The sequence below is a fragment of a genome, unplaced genomic scaffold (assembly GCF_019419815.1).
Source record: "Pyrus x bretschneideri cultivar Hongxiangsu unplaced genomic scaffold, Pyrus_bretschneideri_v1 Contig115, whole genome shotgun sequence".
Lineage (NCBI taxonomy): Eukaryota > Viridiplantae > Streptophyta > Magnoliopsida > Rosales > Rosaceae > Pyrus > Pyrus x bretschneideri.
Window position 1 is genome coordinate 221,276 of NW_025999408.1, and position 23,125 is coordinate 244,400.

Consider the following 23,125-nt stretch of genomic DNA (forward strand, 5'->3'; position numbering starts at 1 on the left):
AACTCATGTTGATGATATGTGGGCATCCAAGGGGGAGTGTTGAAAAGTCTAGTGGGTATTGAATGCCCACATAGAAACTGCAGAGATTGGGTGGATTTTCAATGCCCATAAAATCAATCTTGACTTGGGAAAAGATTATATTGTCAAAGATGTGTGCTTGGAGTTGCTCTATAAATAGAGCACTCCGTATGCTTTGAATAGAGAGCAGAAAAAGAAAGAGAGGAAGAGGAGAAAAGAGAATACATAGAGTTATCTTTGTACTCTTATTATTCCAAATTATAATGAAAGCATCACTGCTGCCCGAGGACGTACTCCAGTCACACTGACTGTAGAGGAACCTCGTAAATTTTGTGTCTTGTTTTATTTATTCCACTGTACACACATAGTCGATTTTACAACATGTATATATATATATATATTCTAATTTAGGAATATGATCAACTCCCACTAATCTTTTGTAAACCTAGTAAACAAAAAGATTCATTTACATCTTTATGAGAAATCAAACAATTGATCTTTTCTCATAAGACGCTTATAGCTCCCACTAGCTTGCTAAGATCCATGATGGATGGATCTTCTTACAACTAACATGTCTTAGAAGTATATATCATATATATATGGGTAATTGATAATGTCCAACGAACTAAATCTTATTTATGTTCATTCTCTTCCTAATGGAGAAATACATTATCTTACGATGCTACTTTCCTTGATATTTTTCAAGGAAATTAATCTAAAGTGTTACTTTTTCCTTGGATCAAATCTAAGGAGGTAAAATACTTTAGACGTCTTACTCATCTACTTACATTTCTTGAATTCTTTGAAACCTTTTGCAAAGTATTCGGACTTGTGTTTATTTAAAATAAACTATAGTCCAACCGAGATTGATCTTCGGTGAATGTCATACAACATGAGTAGTATTATGTTGTGGACAAGTGCCACTAACATCTAAGTGAATTAACCTCAACAACTTTGTGATTCTTTCTTCTTTCCAAAAGAATAAAGATTCGAACATTTCGCCTCTATACAATTTTAACAAGAAGGTATTGGATCCGGATCTAACGATCCAAAGCATCCATCTATGACCAACTCGTAACTTATGTTTTAGAGGTGTCACAACTCAGTTGGGATTAGTCACTCCCTTGCAACCTTTTGGGTTTTAAGCATCATCGTATTCTAAACAGTTAAATTACCACATCATCTCTACTATAGAGACAACCAATTAGATTACAATAATCTAATTATTGATTAATAAAGAACAATGTTTTGTTAAACAAAACATTCATCCATCTCTACTATAGTGACAGATTTAAGTTCCTTAAAATTGGAATGTAAAGACAATATTTAGTATTTTCCAATTTCTTTGGTAGTTCATATGAGGAAGTAAGTACAATCCGCTTTCGCAGAGATCTATATTCGATTCACGTTTGGAATGTGAAGTACTTTCTCTTCTCTCATTAATCTTCTACTTCTTATTAGCACACTTTTACATCATTGTAAAACATAGTTACTAATATAGAATCATGTATTCAAGTAGAAGAACCAACTGTTGTGAACTTTTCAAGAACATTTTACAACATCTTCGAAAGGTGTGTTCTTGACACTTGCAAGACATTTCTTGCAAATACCCCTTCCAATGTCCATCCTTTCATAAAGAAAGTTTGTTCCCTTGGAGTTATTTTGCCTTCTTCATTTGACTTCCCTTTTGACTACAATAGTCATGGTCCCTAAACTCCCACTATCTCTCTTGAAACTCATTTCAAATGTGTTATACACATCAAACGATTTGGAGAGCGTGCGGTTATTGTTCACTTTATAGTTTACAATAAACTTAGTGAACCATTAGGATAGGGACACAAAGGTAAAGTCCTTGCCTAGTTTCCGTCTCGTTAAGTGGTTTAACACTTCAACACTCAATGATTCAAAATCATCATAAGTCCATATAAATGGACTATTTTTGTCAACCAACCATTATGTTCTAAACATAATAACAAACTCTCAAGAGTTGTTCAAGGCAACTCTCATTTCTTCATACAACAATTTGTAAGTGAAGAATCATGGCACATAAAGTGTCCATGCCCTTGTGCTTACTTCTCAAGTTCTTTATTCGTGTAACAAAGAGACAAGCACTAAAGTTTGTGTTGATTAAGGGTTGTTCAAAGCAACTCTTATTTCTTCATACAACATTTGTATTTGAAGAATTATGACATTAAAAGTGTTGTCCTTCTCATGTTAGACTTATCTAACATATTCTTCCAATGATACATTATCAATAGGGAGATTGTGAGGATGAGACTACTTAGTTACATCTACAAGCCATTAAAGACAATCTATGGGATTGTAGAACTAAGTCCGGAAATTAAAGCGTTTGGTTTTTCTTTGTCAAGTTTTGGATAGCGTTTGCAAATATATTGGTAAACAAATACATAACGAATATAAATTGATTGATTTTAAGCTATTTGATTCGGGTCTTTAAATCAATTAGCACCACCCACTATTTTTGGCAAATTCCATATCCCTCATCGGAATTCGAGAGTTTTGGAGGAAACTCTTAGTAGGGTATGGGAGGCTCACTATTACCAAGCCCACCTCACGATGATACGATATTGGCTAGCATTAATAATAATGAGAGAGTACGCTTACTCATTTGCATCTTATGCAAGTACCCATCTTATTTGGCCTCTAGAGAATGTTGCCTCACAATGATATGATATCGGCGCCATTGCACTTAGTTAAGTTATTCCCACCATGCTTAGTTCATGAAGGGGTTCAAGAATAACCTCACAATGATATGATATTGGCCATCCTCGTTGCCTACACTCACCTCATCATATGCGTATAGACTCCTCCTGAGTGTAAGCATGCACTTTGTACTCCCCCATGATAGGGTGAAGCCGGTGTACAAGTCACAAACGATTGGAGCCTACCACGGTGGAAGGCCACGAAGAGATATTCAAAGCATCTCTCGCTTATCAACTTAATATTGATTTGGTTGAGGGTTTTTAGGTCTCATCACATATAAACATACATTTTAATCTAATTAAAACATTTTGATCCTATTACAACTATTGGTCCATTTGATTGATTTAGTTGTATATAATACTCCCACTAAGCTTTTAAAACGGTTTTTAAAGCAAGAGTATATGATACTACTAACATAAGGTTTGCATTCATTGATGGACTATATAGTTGCCTTAGGGCCTTAGGATGACTATGAACCTTTGATTCGATTCAAACACGAGCCTAGTGTTGAATCTCGGTCTAGGGATGGTGATTGATTTTAGTTACGCGTTTAATCACATTAAGGCGTGTTGTCTTATTGGGCGTTGGACCCAACTACTCCAATTTCATGCATATCGAATAAAACAAGAAAGGAGTACTTCAAAGTAAATAAGAGCTTATGCTCTTTTACAACAATTGATCAAATCAAATTACTTTAAAGTAAAGAAGAGCTTATGCTCTTTTACAACAATTGATCATATCAAATTACAACCAAAATTTAATCTACACATTCCCATGGTTCAAACAAATTTGAAACGGCCTTTCACATAGCTCAATTATCGTAGGCTAAGGTTCATAATCACCCTTTCTTTAATTAATCAACGCTTTAACTAATTAAACTTGAATGCAACATTTTCATTTGGTTTTTGTATCCATAGAATTGATTTAAATGGAACTAAATATAATGAAAATCCAATTCTCATTAAAGAGACAAAACAATTTTTGTTCTCATTCTATTTGGGCCATTTTGCAAAAACACAAACTTTTGGGTCAAAATACAAATACACAAAAGTATCAAAACTTTATTTAATTGCACAAAAGCACCCCACTATAGGGGTGGCCGGCCATAGGATAGTAACATAGAGATTTTTGATAAAAAGAATTTTGTAAGTGGATTTTGGTGGGTGAGATTAAAGATGGTGGGGATGGTTTGAAAAGAAAATATACCTTTGATATAATTAAAAACATTTAATTATTTCTTACCAACAAACATCATCCATCAACTAATATTCAAAATTATATCTTTGACATAATCATCACCCATTAACTAATAATCAAAATTATATCTTTGACATAATCATCACCCATCAACTAATAATCAAAACTTTATGTAAAACATAAAACTTTTGAATCAAAACTTCAAAACTTTTTGTTCTTGATAAGAACTTCAAGAAATATGAAGAACATACATGAAAACTCATAATAGCTCCATGGATGTTTTCTTTCATCAAAAACTCAAATTTTCACAACTCAAAAGAGGGTTAATATCCTAGGGTACTTAGGGGTTCCAAAAAGCACTTTAAAACCATTTTAACAAGCCTAACATGAACCCAAAAAATCACCCTTTGGATTTGGCCGAATTTCCCAAAACACTTGGCACCAACTTTTAGTTCCATTATTCATGCTCATATGAACTACATCTACAACATTTGAGATGGCAAATTTTCTAACAAAATTTACATTCAAAGAAGCAAGAATAAAGCTTGTAACAATTACAACATTCAAATCACAAACTATGAACTACAAAACCCAAAAGGATTCACCAACTACTAGACTTAGGCTCTTGATACCACTTGAAGGAAAATTTGTGAAAAACATGTTCATTTAAGCAACATCAATAGCATGCAATTAACATATTAAAGGCGGAATCATGCTTGTATGCACTTAAAACAAAACATTTACCCATGAAATTCAAAGCCTAGTAGATAGGTGAATCAAGACTCAACTCAAAACAAAGTGAGTTGAGAAATCAATACCTTTGTAGATTCCTCTTTGCATAAGCAAAGGCTAATCACCCAAAGAGAGGGCCTTCATTCCTTGCATCTTGGATCCATGGATTTGGATGGATGAAAAGGTTTCTCCAAGTTCCCAAAATTGAGAACCTCTAAGTCTCCACACCAAGGTATATTGAAGAAGAAATGAGTGACCTAGAGGAAGTAAGATTGCTAGATTTTCCCCTCTAGATTGGCCGAATTCTTTGAGAGCAAAGGGAGGTTTGTGTTCTCATCTTTACTCCCTAAAAAACCCTAAGGATGAAATGGCTATAAAGATGTCTTTATACCACCTCACAATGGAGTGGCAAACTTGCAATTAAGCCAAATTCACTACCCTCCTCTAAATGGCCGGCCTATGGGGATTAATTGGGCTATTTGGGCCTTTGTGAATCATTATTCATTAAGTTGTCATACAACTTAAGTCAATGGGCTTGACGTTCGAAGCCCATTGGGCCTTAAGGTCCAAAACTATCCCGAGGTCTTCAACGAACTTATTCGTTTGATTAATAATCATATTAATTAATCATTGCCATAAATAATTAAACCATTTAATTATTCTTACTCATCTCCGTTGAATCTTCAAACTCTACCTTACACGGTGTACGATCCATTAGGTTCCTTTTAGCGAGGCAGTGGGCGATTCAAACTCTTTCAAATCGATTGTGAATTGAAACTTACTTTCAATTCTCCCGTTAGTGATAATACACTTTTAGGGCTTCCACAAACCATGAGTGACACCTAGCAGCATGTCATGGTTACCCAAGCTAATCAGAAGAGGTGGAGAACCTATTCAGTTTAGGATTACAAATGCAATACGGTCTTTCTCTAATACAATACTCTTGACCACATTGTTTGGTTTGATAGTTTATTCATGTCTACTATCCAATGTGAATCTTTGTACTTATATGATTACCTTGAATGTGATCTGGAACGCATTCCAACATCTCATTCATACTCTGGCCAGAGATTCCAAATCATATCATAGAGTATTCTCCCTCAAACAGTTTGAAGGTTAGAGATCCCTTGTTGCGCATTCACTTGCCTCCATGGCTAAGTGGCTTAACCCCAACGATGCCGTGGACACCCTGATAGAGTGACGTTGACATAATCAAAGATTAAGGACCTAACCACAAGACAACTGTGATGCCTCAGGTCAAAAGACTAATTTGCATTATCCCAACCATGAGTTCTCATGTGACATGAATATGAGAACTCTTCGTTGATCGTGTTCAGTGAACTCATTCTCTATTGAGCACCTACGTACTTGTCTTGATGTCACACACACCAATGACTCGAGACTAGTCACTCTCCCTGAGAGAAGACATAGCACGTACTGATCTTAACAGACTGTCAATGCCCAATTGACAATCCTATGATCAGGAACGTTTTAGGATGTGTCAACGAAAGAATGGTCTCATGAATCTAACTTCTTTAGATCGCATTCTTCCAATCACATATTCCTTGGACTTATCGTTTAAGCATATAACATTTATATGAGACGGCTCAAACAATAATGTTTGCCCTTTAAACTACATTAGTTTGAAATGTCCGTAAAGTATCATCATATGATTGGTTTTAGGGCACATTTCCAACAGTGGCTCGGTGCAATTTGTTGGAAATTGGCTAGAGAAAACGTCGAATTTCATGGCTTCCGTCGGGTCGGGTTGTGCAAGTAACTGGGTCGAGGGTGGATCCGCTTCCCTCTTTCTCCTTTCCCTCATTTCTTTTCTTCCTTACTCTTCCTATTGGCTTGTCCACTCTCTCATTTCCTTCCTTTCTCTTCTCCTCTCTCCACAACAGCCACACACGTGGCACCCCATATGACTGCTCAGCAAAGCTAGAGCCTTCTAAATAAATGGTCAAATGACCATTTTGCCTTTACCTTTTCTCGTTTATATCTCTTTCGTTATAACTCTGTTTGACGAACGGTTTTCGCCTACGCACTCATAGGATCGACCTCTATCCAAATATGCCAAGAAATACAACAAAACATATAAGGATAAAGTACGTCCACGTATAAGGATAAACTAGGGGCATTTTCATCTTTTTAAACTTATCGAAACAATTATACGCCGTAAATATAAATGTGTTGTAACCGAAATACGACTACAAAATATTTAATGCTAAAATCCAGGAACGAGATTTCACATTTCTCCTCGTTTAAATTTCATAATCGTCAATTAATTTGAATTTCATAACTGTATCACATATTTAAAAATAATCAGAGTATTACAGATACCCTGGAGCTACATATTGTTAACTGAACTGAATCAATTAAGTTCTTCTTATGAGATTGCAAGTAAATATTGCAAATAAAAGAATTTACCACTTTAACATCTCCTATATTCCTTGAACTTTGAAAGTAGATGGGTATACTGCCCTTTCTCCATTATATCTATTATTACTTCATAAGCTAAAGCAAGTTTTCCAGCATTTTGCAAATAACTTACTAAGTTGTTGTACACAGTAAAATTCGGATCACAGCCTCTGGATTCCATAACTTTGAGCATGGAGCATGCTTCCTCAAACTTTATTGGCATACAAAGACCACTAATGATAGCATTGTATGTAAATACATTTGGAGTTAGCAAAACTATATCTACCATTCTTATATTCTTTTGTGGGTTGTATTTGACGTTTGATTGTGTTTCTGGTACTGGTTTGGAGAAGACGGGCTGTAAGTTAACATGGTGTTGAGACATGGCATAATTGGACTCAAAGAAGATAGGATTAATGACAGTGACGGGTGAGAAGTGAGGAATGAGGAGAGAGGTTTGAAGAACATAAACTAGATTTGAAATCCTAGAGGGTGAGATGTGATTATTTTTGGTCTTGGTTATATACACTTCACATAAATTTATAATCACTCTAAAAAAATCAATAAAAATCTCAATTGGCTACCCATAAATTTGGATGTAATTTTAAAATCCTCTTAAATCCTATTTTGATTACACCATGATTTCAATGTCTTTTAAAATCTTCTTTTAAAATCCTAATTGACTACACTTTGATTTCAAAGTCCAATAAAATCTTATCAAATCCAATATTAACTAATAATTTGACATTTCCATTAGAGATGGTCTTCGGTGAATGAATTTAAATTCTACCAAAATGTGTAATGTCCCAAGTGTATTCGCTTCTTATAATTTAAAGTTCCAATTCAATATACTGGCCAAATTCAAGTTTGGCTTGAACTAATCTACATACTTCATTTTATAAGTGTACTATGTCACTTATAAAAAGTAGTGCTATTTACATACTTCATTTTAATTCACACATAATTACTATTAATTTATGTTTTTGATTCTCTTTAATTAATATAATTCAACAACAAAAGACTAAGTGGTGTATGAATAACACCAATTCATTCAAATTTTTGAAGTTCGAGTCCCCTTTCAGCCATTAATAACAATAAGAAATAACCTACACTCAAGAACCTACATATTATCTCTTGAATTATCTTATAAAACAAAAATCACATTAACAACACAAAAAAATCTTAGTGGCAATGTAAGAGTCTAAGACAAGCTCAAAGCATTATATTAAATAATCATAAGTTTACCGAAATAAATGCAAAGCTTATTAATTAATTAAATTTGGTAGGGACTAAAACAAGTAATGATTCGTCCAAGGACATCATCATTGTTCAAAGGTTTTGTACCTACTTTTGTTGCCTCACACATCCCACTAACTTAATAGCACGTACCAACTCCATACATTCACAAACACACAAACACACAACCACACACACACACGCACACACAAACAATTGGATTGGATCCACCAAAACTTGGTAATCTGTTCGTGTCTTATTCTCCTTTAATTTGTCTTCTTCACACCTCCACCATGCGTGACACTTGCCATTAATTTTTCTTTCCGATGACAGATTTTATTTTTTAAACAATGTTATTTACATTAAAGAGAGAATGAGTGGTCTTAATTCACAATGAATTAGTAATATTATAGTTCACATTTGTTTTTGACGAGAATCGAACTTAAGATCTTTCACTTACAAATGAAAAAGAATATTATCAATGAAGTTTGAACTCATGCCGTCATAGAAGAGCTCTACACTTTTCCACTGCTGTTGTAAAGTGCCACGATAAATTTTGTTAAACTAAATATTAAATTAGCCATTCACAGAATTTGAACTCACGTCAACAAGGCTCTAAACCATTTTACCACTACGATAAAAGACCACTGGTCATGCCATTAATTAAGCGTCTTCTTCTTGTCCAGCTCAAACGAGCACACTTAACTCACACAGCATTCAACCCATCTCTCTCTCTCTCTTTCTCCTGTTCTACCCGTGGCCCGTTGTTCTTTGACTTCTTTTTCTCTTTGGCTTTTCCTTTTTGCCCTTTTTCTTTTTACTCTCTCTTCCGTGTCTCTGTCATTGATTATTGTTACCGGGAGAGGTAAACTGTCGGTGGAGTGCGAGCATCCTATGATTCTATTGATCCATGAAGAAGAAACTCTCTCTTCATTTGTGATATTATAAGTCGTTGTTTTCTTCTCCTTTGACTTCCACAGTAAGGCATGGTGGAAACAGTTCTTGGAGCACCACTGTTTTAGCATTTTGGTCTCTCTCTTAATTGCCCAGGTGAGAACTTTTGGTTCCAGATAATTATTTACCTTCATTTTCTTCATGCGTGATCTTCCTTGCTCTTACCATGCTAAGAAATTTTAGATTTACTGCAAGAATTCTTGTTTCCTCAAATTTGGTGGTAATCTCACCATGGTTTAATCCTAATTTATTTGTTTTTAATTTTTAAAAATATTTTTGCAGCAGTAAAATGGTCTATTTGTTTAGATTGCTATAGAGTATATAGCAATTTGGTTATGAAAGCTAAAAATTCTGCCTTATTTTGTTGATCGGAGACGGAGAAATGCCACTGTTACCTTGTGGTTGATCACCCCTTGTTCCTTTTGAGAGGTCTTGTGCCTCCATTATTTTACTTTTTATTTCTTCAGCTGCATGCAGCCTCAGTGGAATGTAAAATTTTGGAGCCTGCACCGGGAGAAAATTACGGTGCTTAAATCTTTGTTTTATGCTTTCCTTTTTGGGTTATGATCATTAATTGTTTCTAGCAGACGTGGGTTAGGCCAGATGGTCAGGGTTTGTGCCCCTTCTTGCACTCAAGTTGGAATCTTGGCCCCCCTATATCAGAATACTTCAGAATATCGGATAGTTAAAAGAACGGCAATTCAGTATTTCGAGTTTTTCTCCCTGCGTCACCAACAGCGTCTTAGTGACGCTATCAATTCATTTCACCTTCATTTTTAAGGACACTGTTACTCTAATGCTTTGTTTCTAGCAGACGTAGGTTAGGCGAGTTGGTCAGGGATCGTGCCTCTTCTTGCACTCAAGTTCGAATCCTCCTCCCCATAGATCAGAATGCTTTAGAATACCGGATAGTTTAAAAAAGGGAAATTCAGAATTTCGATTTTTATTCCTGTGTTACCAACAGCGTCTTAGTTAGGCAATCAATTCATTTCACTTTCATTTTTAAGGACATTGTTTGTTACTCTAATGGTTTGTTTCTTTTATAAGTTACTGATAGTTTTCTACATGCTTAATTGGTTCTCCGTTTCTGTTCTTGAATAGTGACCCGAAATCATGGACCACAAGGCTTGGCTTTGGAGGAAAAAATCTTCAGAGAAGACAATTCTTGCAGCTAACAAAGTTGCCACTCCTTTGGGAAGAATTGAAGAAGAGGTAACCAATCACTTTGCGTTTCGGATCAACCAATTTGTTTCCCGAGTATAATACTGTTTCGTTTCCCCCATTTTGTCTGTCTTGTGCGCAGCAATTGTCCGCGGATATGCAGCTTATATGTTCATTTGACTTGCGCATCTGTTGTTTTTGTTTTGAGCCTTTTATAGTATACAATCCATCTATGTGCATATATTGGAGTAGTTTACTGGGGGAGCAAACATGTTTTAATCTGATTATTGTACTGCCGATGTTTTATCATGTTAGGTACAGACATTTTCATATCCAGCTGAGAAAGGAAGCGAAACAGAGAGATCAAGGAAAAATCTAAATGAGAAGTTGGCTTCAGTTCTCCTAGACTGCACCGTAAAAGAAGATCCCGTTCCAGAACATGCAAAACCGGAAGAAGAAGCTATAGCAGGTGATTGTAAGTTATTCTTCTCTTTCCATGGCTTACAAATCTTTCTTTACAAGCTTCGTTGTTTTTTATATCATCGGTAAAACCCCTATTTTTCTCATTGAATGCTCCTTTTGAGTTTTTGCTGATTGTATAAATAACTATTGTTTCAGGTAGTGAGAAGGCAGGAGAGTCGGTTTTAAAGCAAGAATTAGAGGAACCTTTGAGGCAGGGAGTATCCACAAATGAAAGATCAACTCATTCAGATGATGCGTTGAACGAATGCATGCAGCAGCTAAAGTTTGTTCGGGAAGAACAGGAGCAAAGAGTACATGAAGCAGTTATGATGACATCAAGAGAGTATGAGAAGGCACAGAGAAAGTTAGAAGAGAAGTTGAGAGAGACAAGTGAACAGCTTACAAACTTGGTTGCTGAAAATACTAATTTGAACAGAGCCCTTCGAGCAAAAGACAAATTGATCGAAGATTTGAATAGACACAAGTCTCAAACTGATGCAGAATTCAGTGCACTAATGGTTAGACTGGATTCCACAGAAAAGGAAAATGCTTTTCTAAGATATGAATTTCACATGCTTGAGAAGGAACTTGAGATCCGAAGTGAGGAGATGGAATACAACCGTCGGTCAGCTGCAGAATCGCATAAACAACATTTGGAGAGTGTGAGGATAATCGCAAAGTTAGAACAAGAATGTCAGAGACTTCATCTCCTTATGCGAAAGCGGCTGCCAGGTCCTACTGCTTTGGTGAATATGAAGAGTGAGGTTCAAATGCTGGGAAGGGATCAGACCGAGATGAGAAGAAGAAAGCAGAATCCCACAAGGGATATGGTTGTAAAAGATGCCAACATGGGAAGTTCTCCTGAAATTTCAAATAAGAAGATGAGTCTCGTGATTGAGCAATTACGAGATTTGGAAGAAGAAAACAAAACTCTTAGAGAAATTTTAACAAAGAAAAACGCCGAACTCCTTTCTTCAAGGACCACATATTCTCGAACAGCTTCCAGATTGTCACAGGCCGAGACTCAGCTTGGAGAGCTTTCTAAATTCCAGAAATCTATGGAGTTGGTACCATATAATGACATTTCTCGATATTCAAGGTTTGACATTGGCAGCGATGATAGCTCGTCCGAATCTTGGGCTAGCGCTCTAATTTCAGAGTTGGAACATTTTAAAAACGAGAGACTTAAAAGTCCACAGGAATGTTCAGACATTAGCTTAATGGATGATTTTGTTGAGATGGAGAAATTGGCAATAGTTTCTGCTGGTAAACCTCCCAACAATGGGCATCAACATTGTTTTACCGGTAGGGAGCTTGTACCGGTTGAAGTCAATTCCGACAGTGACAAGAGAAAGCACGGTGCGTCAAAAGATTCAAGGCCAGAGAATTCTTTTGACTGGCTTCAGGTCGTTTTAAAAGCAATGTTGGAGCAAAAGAATGTTTCGAAACGAAGTTTAGATGAGCTATTTGAGGACATCAAAATTGCCTTGGGTTACATAAATCCACCAACTGACAATGGACCTCGTAGAAGTGCAGTCTCAAGGCCTAATGCAGAATCTGATCCTGTAGATTCTTTTGGTGGAGCTTTGAGTATTGACACTTCAGTGGAAGATAATGGCAGCCAACGTTGTAAAGATGCTTCAAGCATGAGGAATAAAATCAATAAGCAATTTGGTTGGCCTGAAGACCGACGAGATAATGGAGTGAGGGGTGCATCTGCGGAGCAGTTGTTGTGTCTGCCTTTAGTTGCTTCTTCAAATGAAACAAATGTTCCACTTCAATTGAATATGGTGCAGGATAAACTGCAAGAAGAAAACAGCAGATTGAAAGATGAACTAAAGAATATGGAAGCTAGCCTGCAGTCAGCAACCGAAAAGAATAAAGCGTTGGTCATACAACTTCAGGAATCACAACAAAGAATTGAAAGCTTAATGACAGAAGTGGAGAGTCTGAAAGAATCAGAGGGGGTGATGGTAGACCAGATCGAAAATCAGAAGTCGATTAATGAAGATCTTGATACTCAACTGACTGTTGCCAAAGCAAAGTTGAAACAAGTCTTCCAGAAGTTTTCTTCTTTAGAAGTTGAATTGGAGGATAAACATAACTGTTGTGAAGATTTAGAAGCAACATGTCTTGAGCTTCAGCTCCAGCTACAAAGGTAAGTTCCGGTCTCCTGATTTTTCTTTCTGCCGAAACTATGTAAAGCTTGTGTTGATTTGATTGATGAGACGACTCTGATTTGTGAAATGTTGAACTCAGTGCTGAGAAGGAGACTCTAACGCATGGCATAAACCAAGACGAAAAACAATCCCCATCCGTAAGTCCACGGGAATGTAGAAATCATCACTATCATTATATGAAAATAAGTAACCGAACACATTTGTAAACTATCTTTTAACTAGGCACAGCAATGTGACATGTTATATTTTGCAGGGATGGGAAATCACAACAGCTTCGGTGAAGCTGGCAGAGTGTCAAGAAACCATCCTAAACCTAGGAAAACAGATCAAGGCACTGACGACACCAAGGGAAGCACAACGTTTTGACAAGGTGTTCTCCACAACCAGCACTGCAGCCAATGCCACCAACAGTAACCTGAACAGGCGCTCTTCCCTGCTTGATCAAATGCTAGCTGAGGACAATCCCAAGTCTCCAAAAGATAATGAGACAACGGATGCAGATCCGCAGAAACCATCCCTTTTTCAGTCTGATAGTCACAATGCCTTGTCTACTCCTATCGCTCTGGTACATATGCCGGAAGGGCATCTAGGTTCAAGGGGTAAAGGTGGTAACAGCGCAGTTGGGAGTCTGGCTATTGTGCCGAGTAAGAAACAAGGAGGTTTTGGTTTGCTAAGGAGACTACTGCTGCGAAGAAAGAAAGGAAGCACCAAGAAACCCCAATCCTTGGCGAAAGTATGATTGCTCAAGAGCCATCATGCCTACTGAGGCAAATATGTGACTTTACGTATGCTTTTCGGTTGTTTGACAACGCTTAGCGGGTTCCCGAGAGATTTGGTTTTTTTTCTTGTGTAGGATTAGTGAGAGTGAGAGAGAACTATGACATTGTAAGTATGGTTGATGTGTATGTCTTTGTAAGTGTGAAAGCCTGTAAGATTATCACTAATCTACCCCTATTCTTCAGTTATGAATTCAATCTAATCCTAAAGATGCATTATAATTATAATCTGAGTAAACCCATCTGTAATTCCATATTTTGTTTTTGGTCAAACGATGGATTGTGTTATATTAGATGTTGCCACTGACGGGTTCGAACCCACGTCGTCATGCATGGCTCAACCTCTTTCCACCAATAGCATTAGCTGACCAATCAATCCGCGTTTTCCAGTGGAAACGTTCACAAATAAACGTTAATCTAGAAAAATTTGTCCATGCTAATGGGATGTAAAACTGTATCCCTTATCCATCACTGTTTTCAACCTCATACAACAATATAACATTCGATTAAACGTAGAGACGTTACGTCGTGCTTGTTAGGTTCTACCGATGGCTGCAGCTGCTTCCTTCATATCAAGCAAGGCCTCTTCAAAGCACTTGGCGAGAAATGCAGGGTCAGGGATGATATCTTTGGTCACCAAAATTTGCAAGTCTGCTCTTTCAACATAGCTCACCATGTGCATTACAAGTGCCTACATTACCAGCCAGAAAAATCATTCATATTCTATCACACATATATTCACATTGCATATATTTAAGTTAATCTTTGGGATTACACACACACACACATACCTGGGGCAGGCTGGATGCATTAATTCTTAGGTAAGTTACAGGGTTGCCTCCAAGTGCAAGTTCTTCTTGCGGGCCAACTATATTTGAGATAGTAAAGCTAGCATTGCACACAAGCCTGTAAAGAAACCAGGTTGCAATCTGCAGTAGAATGGATATTAATAATATTTAAAAAAAAAAAAAAAAATTAACACACCCAATTTTGTTTGGTATTCTTGAATATTTAATTAATTGTTTCAAAAGGATAAAAAGTGCAATTTGTTAAGAGAAATTCTAAGACCATCTTCTACTCTTGAGTTAAAATCTAAAATTTTTAACTTATAAATAGTTTTTTTGCTCCAACTTTTTTGGATTAAATTTTAAGATTGAGAATATTAAAAAATGAATTTAGGATAATTTTTTCTTTAAAGTAACTTTAAAAAAATTATTATATAGACTATGCTAATTTAATTTTATGAACATTTTAATATAAAAATATTTAAATTCTGATAAATATTGAAAAATCACTAAACTGATACAATTAAATTCGTGGAACACTATGAAAGAATATGAAACACATGAAATAATTTTTTTAATTATTTTAGCAGGTGGATTTAAATTTGGACCATTAGATTTTTTTTCTTACTGTTGAATTTGATCATATTATATCTTAGCCGTTTGATTCAACAAATCTATAAATATAAAACTAAAAAAAACTCAGGGGAATTCTAGGTTAAATTTACCCCATAAATGAGTTTTGGGTTAAAACTCATATTTGACCAAAGGGTTGGAGTAGGTTGAGGTAGATTTTGAACCTAAAATTTGAGTTTTACTTCACGGGTTGGAGTAGGTCTCAAAGTGAGACTCGATATGGACTGGCCGCCACCTCATATTTTTGGTACAATATTTTATAATATTAGTGAGAAAATTATGCAAAAAACATAAAGTGAAAGAGAGTCTCAATTTTGAAAAAGTTTCCTTAACATTTCTCTTTTTGTTATCCTCACCTTTTGTCCAAAGTAGGTCATAAAAAAGCATGCAATTTTGTTTGAGAAATGAGCCTCCACAGATTTTTTCTTCCTGTCAAGCATCACCTTATTTCTCTTCAGACACTCAAGAGGATCAGTGCCGCTGCTCTTATGGCAATGAATAGGCAGGTGAAACATGCCGAATTTGTTACCCCAACTTGACCCAGAAGATTTCATCATATCGGATACCTGATCACATGTTCAAGCTTTTTAACTGTAAAACTGTACAGCCAAATTCAGCAAATGATTTTTGTTCGAATTCAATCCAATTCCATTTTTGACAACGTTAATTCAAACCCTGTAAGTGAGGGCCTTTTTAAAAATAATTATTCAATCAATACAAAAATTCGGAGCAACAATGTAAAACTTTCGGTTGCAAACTAAGCACATTTGCTTTGGATGATTTTATTTTTTTTAGTTTGGGGAGTATTTGGACATGAAAGCTTAAAGGTGTTTTTAAGATTATATTTTGTGCAACTAATCTGAAATCATTTTTTTAAAGGAAAACTAATGGAAAGGGCTTGAAAACTTTGAGTTTTAACGATAAGGACAAAATAAAGGGTAAAATGAATAGTACCATGTTTGATTTTTTAGTGTAAAAATGTGGTTTTTCGTTAAAGTGAACAGTACCGCGGGCTTTTCGTTAAAACTCCCTTTTTTTAATGGGTGAAACTTATGATTAGGCCAATTTCGATTATAAAGATCTTTAAATAGGCTCATCATGTTTTCTTTCTATTGTAATGAGTATTTTTCAAGTGCAAAGTTTTGAGCCAATACTTGGATGCCTTCCAAGTGAAGTGACTCTAAGAACAAAAATGTGACCCTTATTTTGATTCTTATAATGATTTTGTTGCTCGAAAATTTTCTATTGATTGAATAATTTATTTAAAAAGGATTAATTAGAGTTGTAGAAAATGGAATTGAGGTTGGTTTAGTGTGTAAGTTAGAGGTAAACAAATGTGTAAAAAATAAAATGTCTAAATACCCTTATGTTTAACAACCCTTTAACAGAATGAGTGAAGTGAGACCAAGATAGTCGAAAATGTCTGATTCAAAAGGCAAAGTGAGAAAAACTAGTTTCAAAAGGTAAATTGAGACTAAATGGTAGTTCCAGGAGGCATTTCAATTAATAAGCCAAGTTTGTGAACTATTATATTATATCAATTGCTACTTGCAAGTTGTGTCCTTTACCAATCGAGCCCGGCCAACGGTTTTGGACTGAACCGATTTTCGACAACTGTATGGTAACAATTGGTTGGTAGCATGTGGTTTTCTAAAATTTTGTTTATATGGCCGGCTGGTGGCACAATAACTTTAACACGGTTTGCCAATCGATCTAGACCTATGTAATTAATTATAAAAAAAATAACAAAAATACTACCCTTACCATCTATTTGTACTATCTATCTGATAGAGATGAGACCTTAGCATGACCTACTTGTATTTACAAAGATGATATAAATAGGTGTTATGTGTAACGTTACTCTAAAAATAAATATAAAATATATAAAGTTACAAACCTCCATTCCAGGCTGCTGTCTTAAATTTACCATGGCCAGCCCAGTAATTCGAAGTCCCTCCGACAAAACTGACGAGAAGAACAATTGGGTTTAGATTAAGATACGTGATCGAATGCCATTGAACTGATATAATTCAAATGAGACGTTCAAGAAAATTGAGGACCGAAAATATGGGTTGCCTTTAAATTCTGATCCCTTTCGGTGTTGTACAAGAAAATTAAAGACTGCAAAAATGGATTGCCTTTAAATTATTATACCTTTTGGTGTTTGGTGACTTAGGTATATTGACAGCCCAGATGAAACAACCGCAACAAGGACATCATTTATGGTCTGCATGGTGGCATAAAAAAAAGGGTCTTTAGATATAGACCCTTGCAACTTTTATTTCCTATATAAACACTCACCTAATTATAAACATCCAAATAAAACTCAAATTTAAAAGTGATTGCCATGTAGGAAAGTAATTGACCTATTAATACAAAATATTTACAACTTGTACCACAATATTCAAAATAAATTAATAAATATTATTGCTCACCTTAATTACAATGAACAAATAATTTATTGCATATTATTACCCCTAACACACACATATATACACATATATACACATATATAAGTTCAAATGTATATAGTACTACCATAAGCTCAATATATATATAGTTTACCTATATATATATATAGTACTACTATACATTAAGAAAAAAAACATATATATATATGTATGTATGTATGCATGCACAGTACTACATATTTGATCAAACATATTATACTAATTAATATACCTATATGTAAATTTACGATGAGCAAATAACATATATTTTGTAGGTATTTTATTTTGTGTGCATCATCATATATATTGGGCACATTTTATTATTATATGTACAAAATAATGGGTAAGATGGTATTGAATAAAATAATAATTTTTTTTTTTACGTAGGTACATTATTTTGCATACATTGGGTTTGCTTTATTATGTAGGTAAATTATTTTGCATGTATTTTACATATAGTGGGGAAATTATTTTGCTTTTTTTTTTTTAAGCAATCTAACATTTTAAAATTCAAATAGTAGGTGCACTAAATCAAATAACATTTTCTCTAGGTAAATTATTTTGCATGAATTTTTACGTATACCAGCCATGTTTTTTTTTTTTGTTATATATGTGTGTGAAATAATTTACCTACATTTATATGTAAAATATAATTTGTTGACTTAACTAAGCATGTATTATTACATATATTAGGCATGTTTTGTTGTTATTATATATTAGGCAATAAATTTATTGTTTTTTTATTTTTGTAAAACCATTAATTCTCCCTTACAATCCGTATGGAACTAATTGTGTACATCAAACATTTAAATAGGGGTGTTTTGGGCATCAAAAAATTTTAAATGTGTAAAGTCAAATATAATTAATGAATTTGCTGATGTGGAATCTAGCCAATAGGTTTTATTTGAGAAAAAAAAACTTATGATGGGTTTTATGTAGAGAAAATTAAATTTTAAGGGTTAAAGTACTTATTTGGATTCAAATGAATTAGCTTTTTATTTGCTCACATTTTGCAACACCAATTTATGTTAAGTATCTTATATAAGAAAATATTTTGGTAAAGACTTTTCGGTACATTTATGTTTTTGCATATTTTTTTATGTGCCACTAATTTATTACAATATTTAGGTGTGAACATTTTGGTAAACTAGTTTAGCATAATATGTTTAGATACGGACAATTCGGTACACTAGTTTAGTATAATATATTTATGTATGGACATTTTGGTATACTAGTTTAGTATAATATATATATATGTATAGGTACGGACATTTTGGTAGACTAGTTTAGTATAATATGTTTGTTAACTACATTGGAGAAGTAGTAGAGATGAACAATTATAAAATCAAGAAATGAAGTTTTACAGAGAGAAGAGAAATGTGATAAAGAAATGAATGAAGCTTTTGTATTAAACTCAATGAACTCACTGTACTATCTGTTTACAATAGCTATATATAGCTAACTAGAGGACTAACTAACTATTTCAACTAACTATTACATCATCGAATCCTTTACTACTGTTTTGATGAGCTGGCAGAGATGAGTTGGCAGTGATATATTCAACAATGTTTTGGTAGAGACATTTTGGTACACTAGTTTAGTATAATATATTTAAGTGCAGACATTTTGGTACACTAGTTTGGTATAATATGTTTAGGTACAGACTTTTCGGTACACTTATGTTTTTGTATATTTTCTTATGTGCCACTTATTAATTATAATATAGTTAGGTAGCAACATTCTAGTACACAAATTCAGTAAAATATATTACGATACAGATATTTAGTTACACTAATTATAGGAGTAAAACAAAATTAATGAATTAAAATGTGTCCAATAATAAAATTAAAATTTAAGTAGAGACATTAAATAAGATATTCATTAAATATTTAAACAAAAGTATAATATAAGTTTGAATTAAGTACGTAGAAAAATGACTAAAATTATTATGTAATTTAACAACAAATTTTTATTAAATTTTAATTTTCTTTAAAGATTAAAGTTTAAAATCTCTAAAAACAATTACTTACAAAATCTTCAAACAAACAACTCATTAATCAAGGTGGACTAATTTCATCCTAAAAAGACACACCACGATGACGAAAAACGGAAGCGAGTCGCCCTATGCGCCACCATGTTTGCTTACATTAAACAAACAAGAAAAAAATGACAACAAATATAAGTTTGTGGTTTGTATATGTAAAAATACATTGCTGTAGTTAGACATTAGGCACATTCAAACATTAATTATTATTTTTTCATAACCAACCTACCTTGGTTCAGTCATGCATAGGGATGAAAATTCAAACCGTTAAACTTGATAACTGCGCACAAATAATTGAACGAATGGGCGGATTTGAAGATATGTGGAAAAAATGTCGATAATATTCGGTTACGATTTCAAATATGACTATAGGGGTCCTCGATCCGTATCTGTCACCAAATCTACCCCGAATAATGTATATTATACATACAAGATAACATAATATATTTTATTATTTATATATATGTATATTCATAAGTATTGAAATTATTTGATAATTTGTTTCGTCTTCTCTTGTAGTGGCTATTAAGAATATTTGCCTTCATCATCCCTTTTCTTTTTCATTGGACCAATTTACCTTACTTTATTATCATAAATACTTCCAAAAAGTATTGTTATATTTTTTATATATGGATATTTAATGATCGAACCTATATCTATTAATTTATAACGTGTAACGAATAATTTTTTGCATTGATGAAGATGGATATAACCATTAACTAATGAGGAATCCGTTACCCGGTGATTATGATTATGGATAAAAAAAATTAAGGATTTTTCACATATAAAATGTTGGCAACTTAACACTATAGAGAAAATTGTTATGAGCGCCATGATTTAGAAAAATAAAAAGTAAATATATCCAAAAACAAACAATTGGTCACGGAGTTTTTACTTACGTAAGTATATATATATGTGTTTTTTTTAATGTATAGTAGTACTATATATATATATAGGTAAACTATATATATATTGACCTTATGGTAGTACTATATACATTTGAACGTATATATGTGTATATATGTGTGTGTTAGGGGTAATAATATGCAATAAATTATTGTTCATTGTAATTAAGGTGAGCAATAATATTTATTAATTTATTTTGAATATAGTGGTACAAGTTGTAAATATTTTGTATTAATAGGTCAATTACTTTCCTACATGGCAATCACTTTTAAATTTGGGTTTTATTTGGATGTTTATAATTAGGTGAGTTTTTATATAAGAAATAAGAGTTGGAAGGGTCTATACCCCAAAATTTACAATATTTTTCATATAATTTAATTCATGGACACCATAAAATTATACAAAAGAAAGGAGATTAAATGCATATGTGACATTAAATAGAGTCTAGAAGCTAAAATTAATTTATCCAATTTATATACAATATTTTTATCCAATTTGTGTAAAATATATTTTACACTTTCGTCTTATTTACTGATTAAAATTTAATTTTCTATTGTTTTTTAGCATGAGTGGCCCTTTTTACTTCGGGATTTTTTTTCAAGTGATTTACCCGGAAAGAAGATTTTTTCAGGGCCACAGCTTGTACGTACCGTACTCTATGTACTCGACTTGTTTCGTTTGCTTATCGAATGAAATCACTTACCGCATTTGGAACAGTTTTCTTGACGAGCTTCATGTCGTGAAGGCCAAACCTAGCCGTGGCCAACTTCCTTGGCCACAGCTCGACTCCACTGCCGCCACTTATCTCAGTTTTCCGGTCAGAAAGCCACAAGCTCCTCATCAGAAACTCCACCACAAATACCATGTTAAACCACAGCATCTCCACAAACTCTAGCAACCAAACCCACGACCTCTTCCCACCAGTGAAACCTACTAGTCTCTTTGATCTCTTCCCACCAGCAGAAGGCAAAGTTGGTATGTTAATATTCTTTTCTTCACCATTCACCAATTTCACCTCCTTCACAAACCCACCACCTAAACCCTTTTCTTCGTCATCTTTTTGGTCAACTTCCCTGAAACTCGCCAAGAACAGTGACATGAGCGACATTCCATCTCCCAATGCATGGTGGATTCGGAAGACGCAGCAGTTATGGGCCATGAGAAGGTGAAGTTCCCAGAGGGGTTTGTCGACGTCGGTGCCTAGTATTCCAGCACAGGTGGTGGAAAGGTCGGCCAAGTAGGCATTGACAGCAGTCTCGTGGTCAACGGATGGTGATGTGGTGAGGACAGGATTGTTGATGACGACAATGTGGCGGTCGAGGTCGACGCTGGGGGTGGTCTTATGCCAGTGCTGGGGGCCGTTGGATTGGCGAAGCAAGAGGCTTGAGAAACGTGGGTGGGAGAGTAGGAGAGAGGTTTTGAGGTGGGACTTGACGGCATCTATGTTTATAGGGTTTGTGAAGCCCATGGCGCAGTGGATTATTTGGTTCATTTCAGGTTGGAGGAAGAACCGACCTAATGGGGTTAGAGGCTCGTTGAATTCGGAGGAGTCAGCAGCCGACAAACCCATGAGAGAGAGAGAGAGAGAGAGAGAGAGAGAGAGTGGAGGGAGGTTTTGATGCCCGTGCCCAGCTGCTAGCAAAAGACTGAATTATGCACTGACCACTAGCTTTTAGGGCCGATTGACATATATAGAAGCGAAGTGTAGAAATAGAGAAGTTTTTAGGGGGACCGGGTAGACAAGAAGCTGGAGTTCCGCACCTATTGCAAACTTACATCTAGAAAAGTAATTTTTATTCAACCATGCTGTGAGTGCCTTTCCCTCCTCTGTGAGAGTTAATTTCTTTTGTTTAGTTGTTTTGTTCCATCTCTCAACCATTATTATCCCTACCACTATTTATTGCTTCTGGAGTTGTGGTGCGTATTTCACTTTTCCTCTATGAGCTTCCCTTGGTGATTAATTGCACCTCACCAATTTTAATGAAGGGGGTTGGGAAAAGTGGTTAGCCACCTCCTTTACCCGCATTACATTAAGATTTGGGTATTACAACTATTTGTAGATTGCAACTTTTCAGCGATCTTAATTCTTCTGCTGCTGCTGAAAGGTATTGCGCACTGAATCTCCCGTTTGTAGTTGCTTTATTTTCTTATCACACAGCGAACTGCAAAGAAGGGATCTGGGGGGACACTGTTTCGAGTATTCGAATGTCAAGTCTAGTCTCAGGAGAGCTCTGATTCAGAACTGCAAAAAACCAATGGAGTGGTCAGAAGTGGAGGATTTGGTGGTGCATCTGGACCAATCTCTAGAGCTTACAACTATGGAAAACGGGATCAAGTTGGTGGGGCTGGCTCTGACAAGTATTAGGCCTTCGTCCTCCTTTCTTTCTTTAGGCCTTCATTGAGCCTTTCTCAGGCCTGCACTATTTTTGGGGTCGAAAAGTTCCCC

The 23,125-nt window shown here is 35.0% G+C and overlaps 2 protein-coding genes across 4 annotated transcripts; one reads left to right on the forward strand and one right to left on the reverse strand.

The window, feature by feature from the left end:
* Window positions 1-9,026: 9,026 nt before the first annotated feature.
* Window positions 9,027-14,086, forward strand: LOC125474035 (filament-like plant protein 7). 2 transcript variants are annotated; one of them, XM_048577458.1, is made up of 7 exons: window positions 9,027-9,378; window positions 9,750-9,807; window positions 10,384-10,494; window positions 10,759-10,918; window positions 11,062-13,063; window positions 13,165-13,222; window positions 13,339-14,086. In XM_048577458.1, the coding sequence occupies exons 3-7, from the start codon at window positions 10,396-10,398 to the stop codon at window positions 13,822-13,824; spliced, it is 2,805 nt and encodes a 934-aa protein (XP_048433415.1). In that variant the 5' UTR covers window positions 9,027-9,378; window positions 9,750-9,807; window positions 10,384-10,395; the 3' UTR covers window positions 13,825-14,086. The 2 variants fall into 2 exon arrangements, with proteins under 2 accessions (XP_048433415.1, XP_048433414.1); XM_048577457.1 differs by lacking the exon at window positions 9,750-9,807.
* A 193-nt stretch (window positions 14,087-14,279) lies between these two features.
* On the reverse strand, window positions 14,280-23,097 carry LOC125474036 (wax ester synthase/diacylglycerol acyltransferase 6-like). Of its 2 annotated transcripts, XM_048577459.1 has the most exons (6): window positions 21,383-23,091; window positions 17,434-17,506; window positions 17,177-17,244; window positions 15,636-15,845; window positions 14,653-14,790; window positions 14,280-14,552 (listed from the first exon to the last, which is right to left on the reverse strand). In XM_048577459.1, exons 1-6 carry the CDS (start codon window positions 22,247-22,249, stop codon window positions 14,397-14,399), a joined length of 1,512 nt encoding a protein of 503 aa, XP_048433416.1. In that variant the 5' UTR covers window positions 22,250-23,091; the 3' UTR covers window positions 14,280-14,396. The 2 variants fall into 2 exon arrangements, with proteins under 2 accessions (XP_048433416.1, XP_048433417.1); XM_048577460.1 differs by lacking the exon at window positions 15,636-15,845 and having other exon boundaries at window positions 21,383-23,097.
* Window positions 23,098-23,125: the final 28 nt, after the last annotated feature.

Coding starts and splice junctions, on each gene's coding strand:
- LOC125474035 (XM_048577458.1), top strand. CDS start 10,396: ATGGACCACAAGGCTTGGCTTTGGAGGAAAAAATCTTCAGAGAAGACA. Junction 10,919..11,061: donor AGAAGCTATAGCAGGTGATT/GTAAGTTATTCT, acceptor CTATTGTTTCAG/GTAGTGAGAAGGCAGGAGAG. Junction 13,223..13,338: donor ACGAAAAACAATCCCCATCC/GTAAGTCCACGG, acceptor TATATTTTGCAG/GGATGGGAAATCACAACAGC.
- LOC125474036 (XM_048577459.1), bottom strand. CDS start 22,249: ATGGGTTTGTCGGCTGCTGACTCCTCCGAATTCAACGAGCCTCTAACC. Junction 15,846..17,176: donor GACAGCAGCCTGGAATGGAG/GTTTGTAACTTT, acceptor ACATGTGATCAG/GTATCCGATATGATGAAATC. Junction 14,791..15,635: donor TGACCTACTTTGGACAAAAG/GTGAGGATAACA, acceptor ATTCTACTGCAG/ATTGCAACCTGGTTTCTTTA.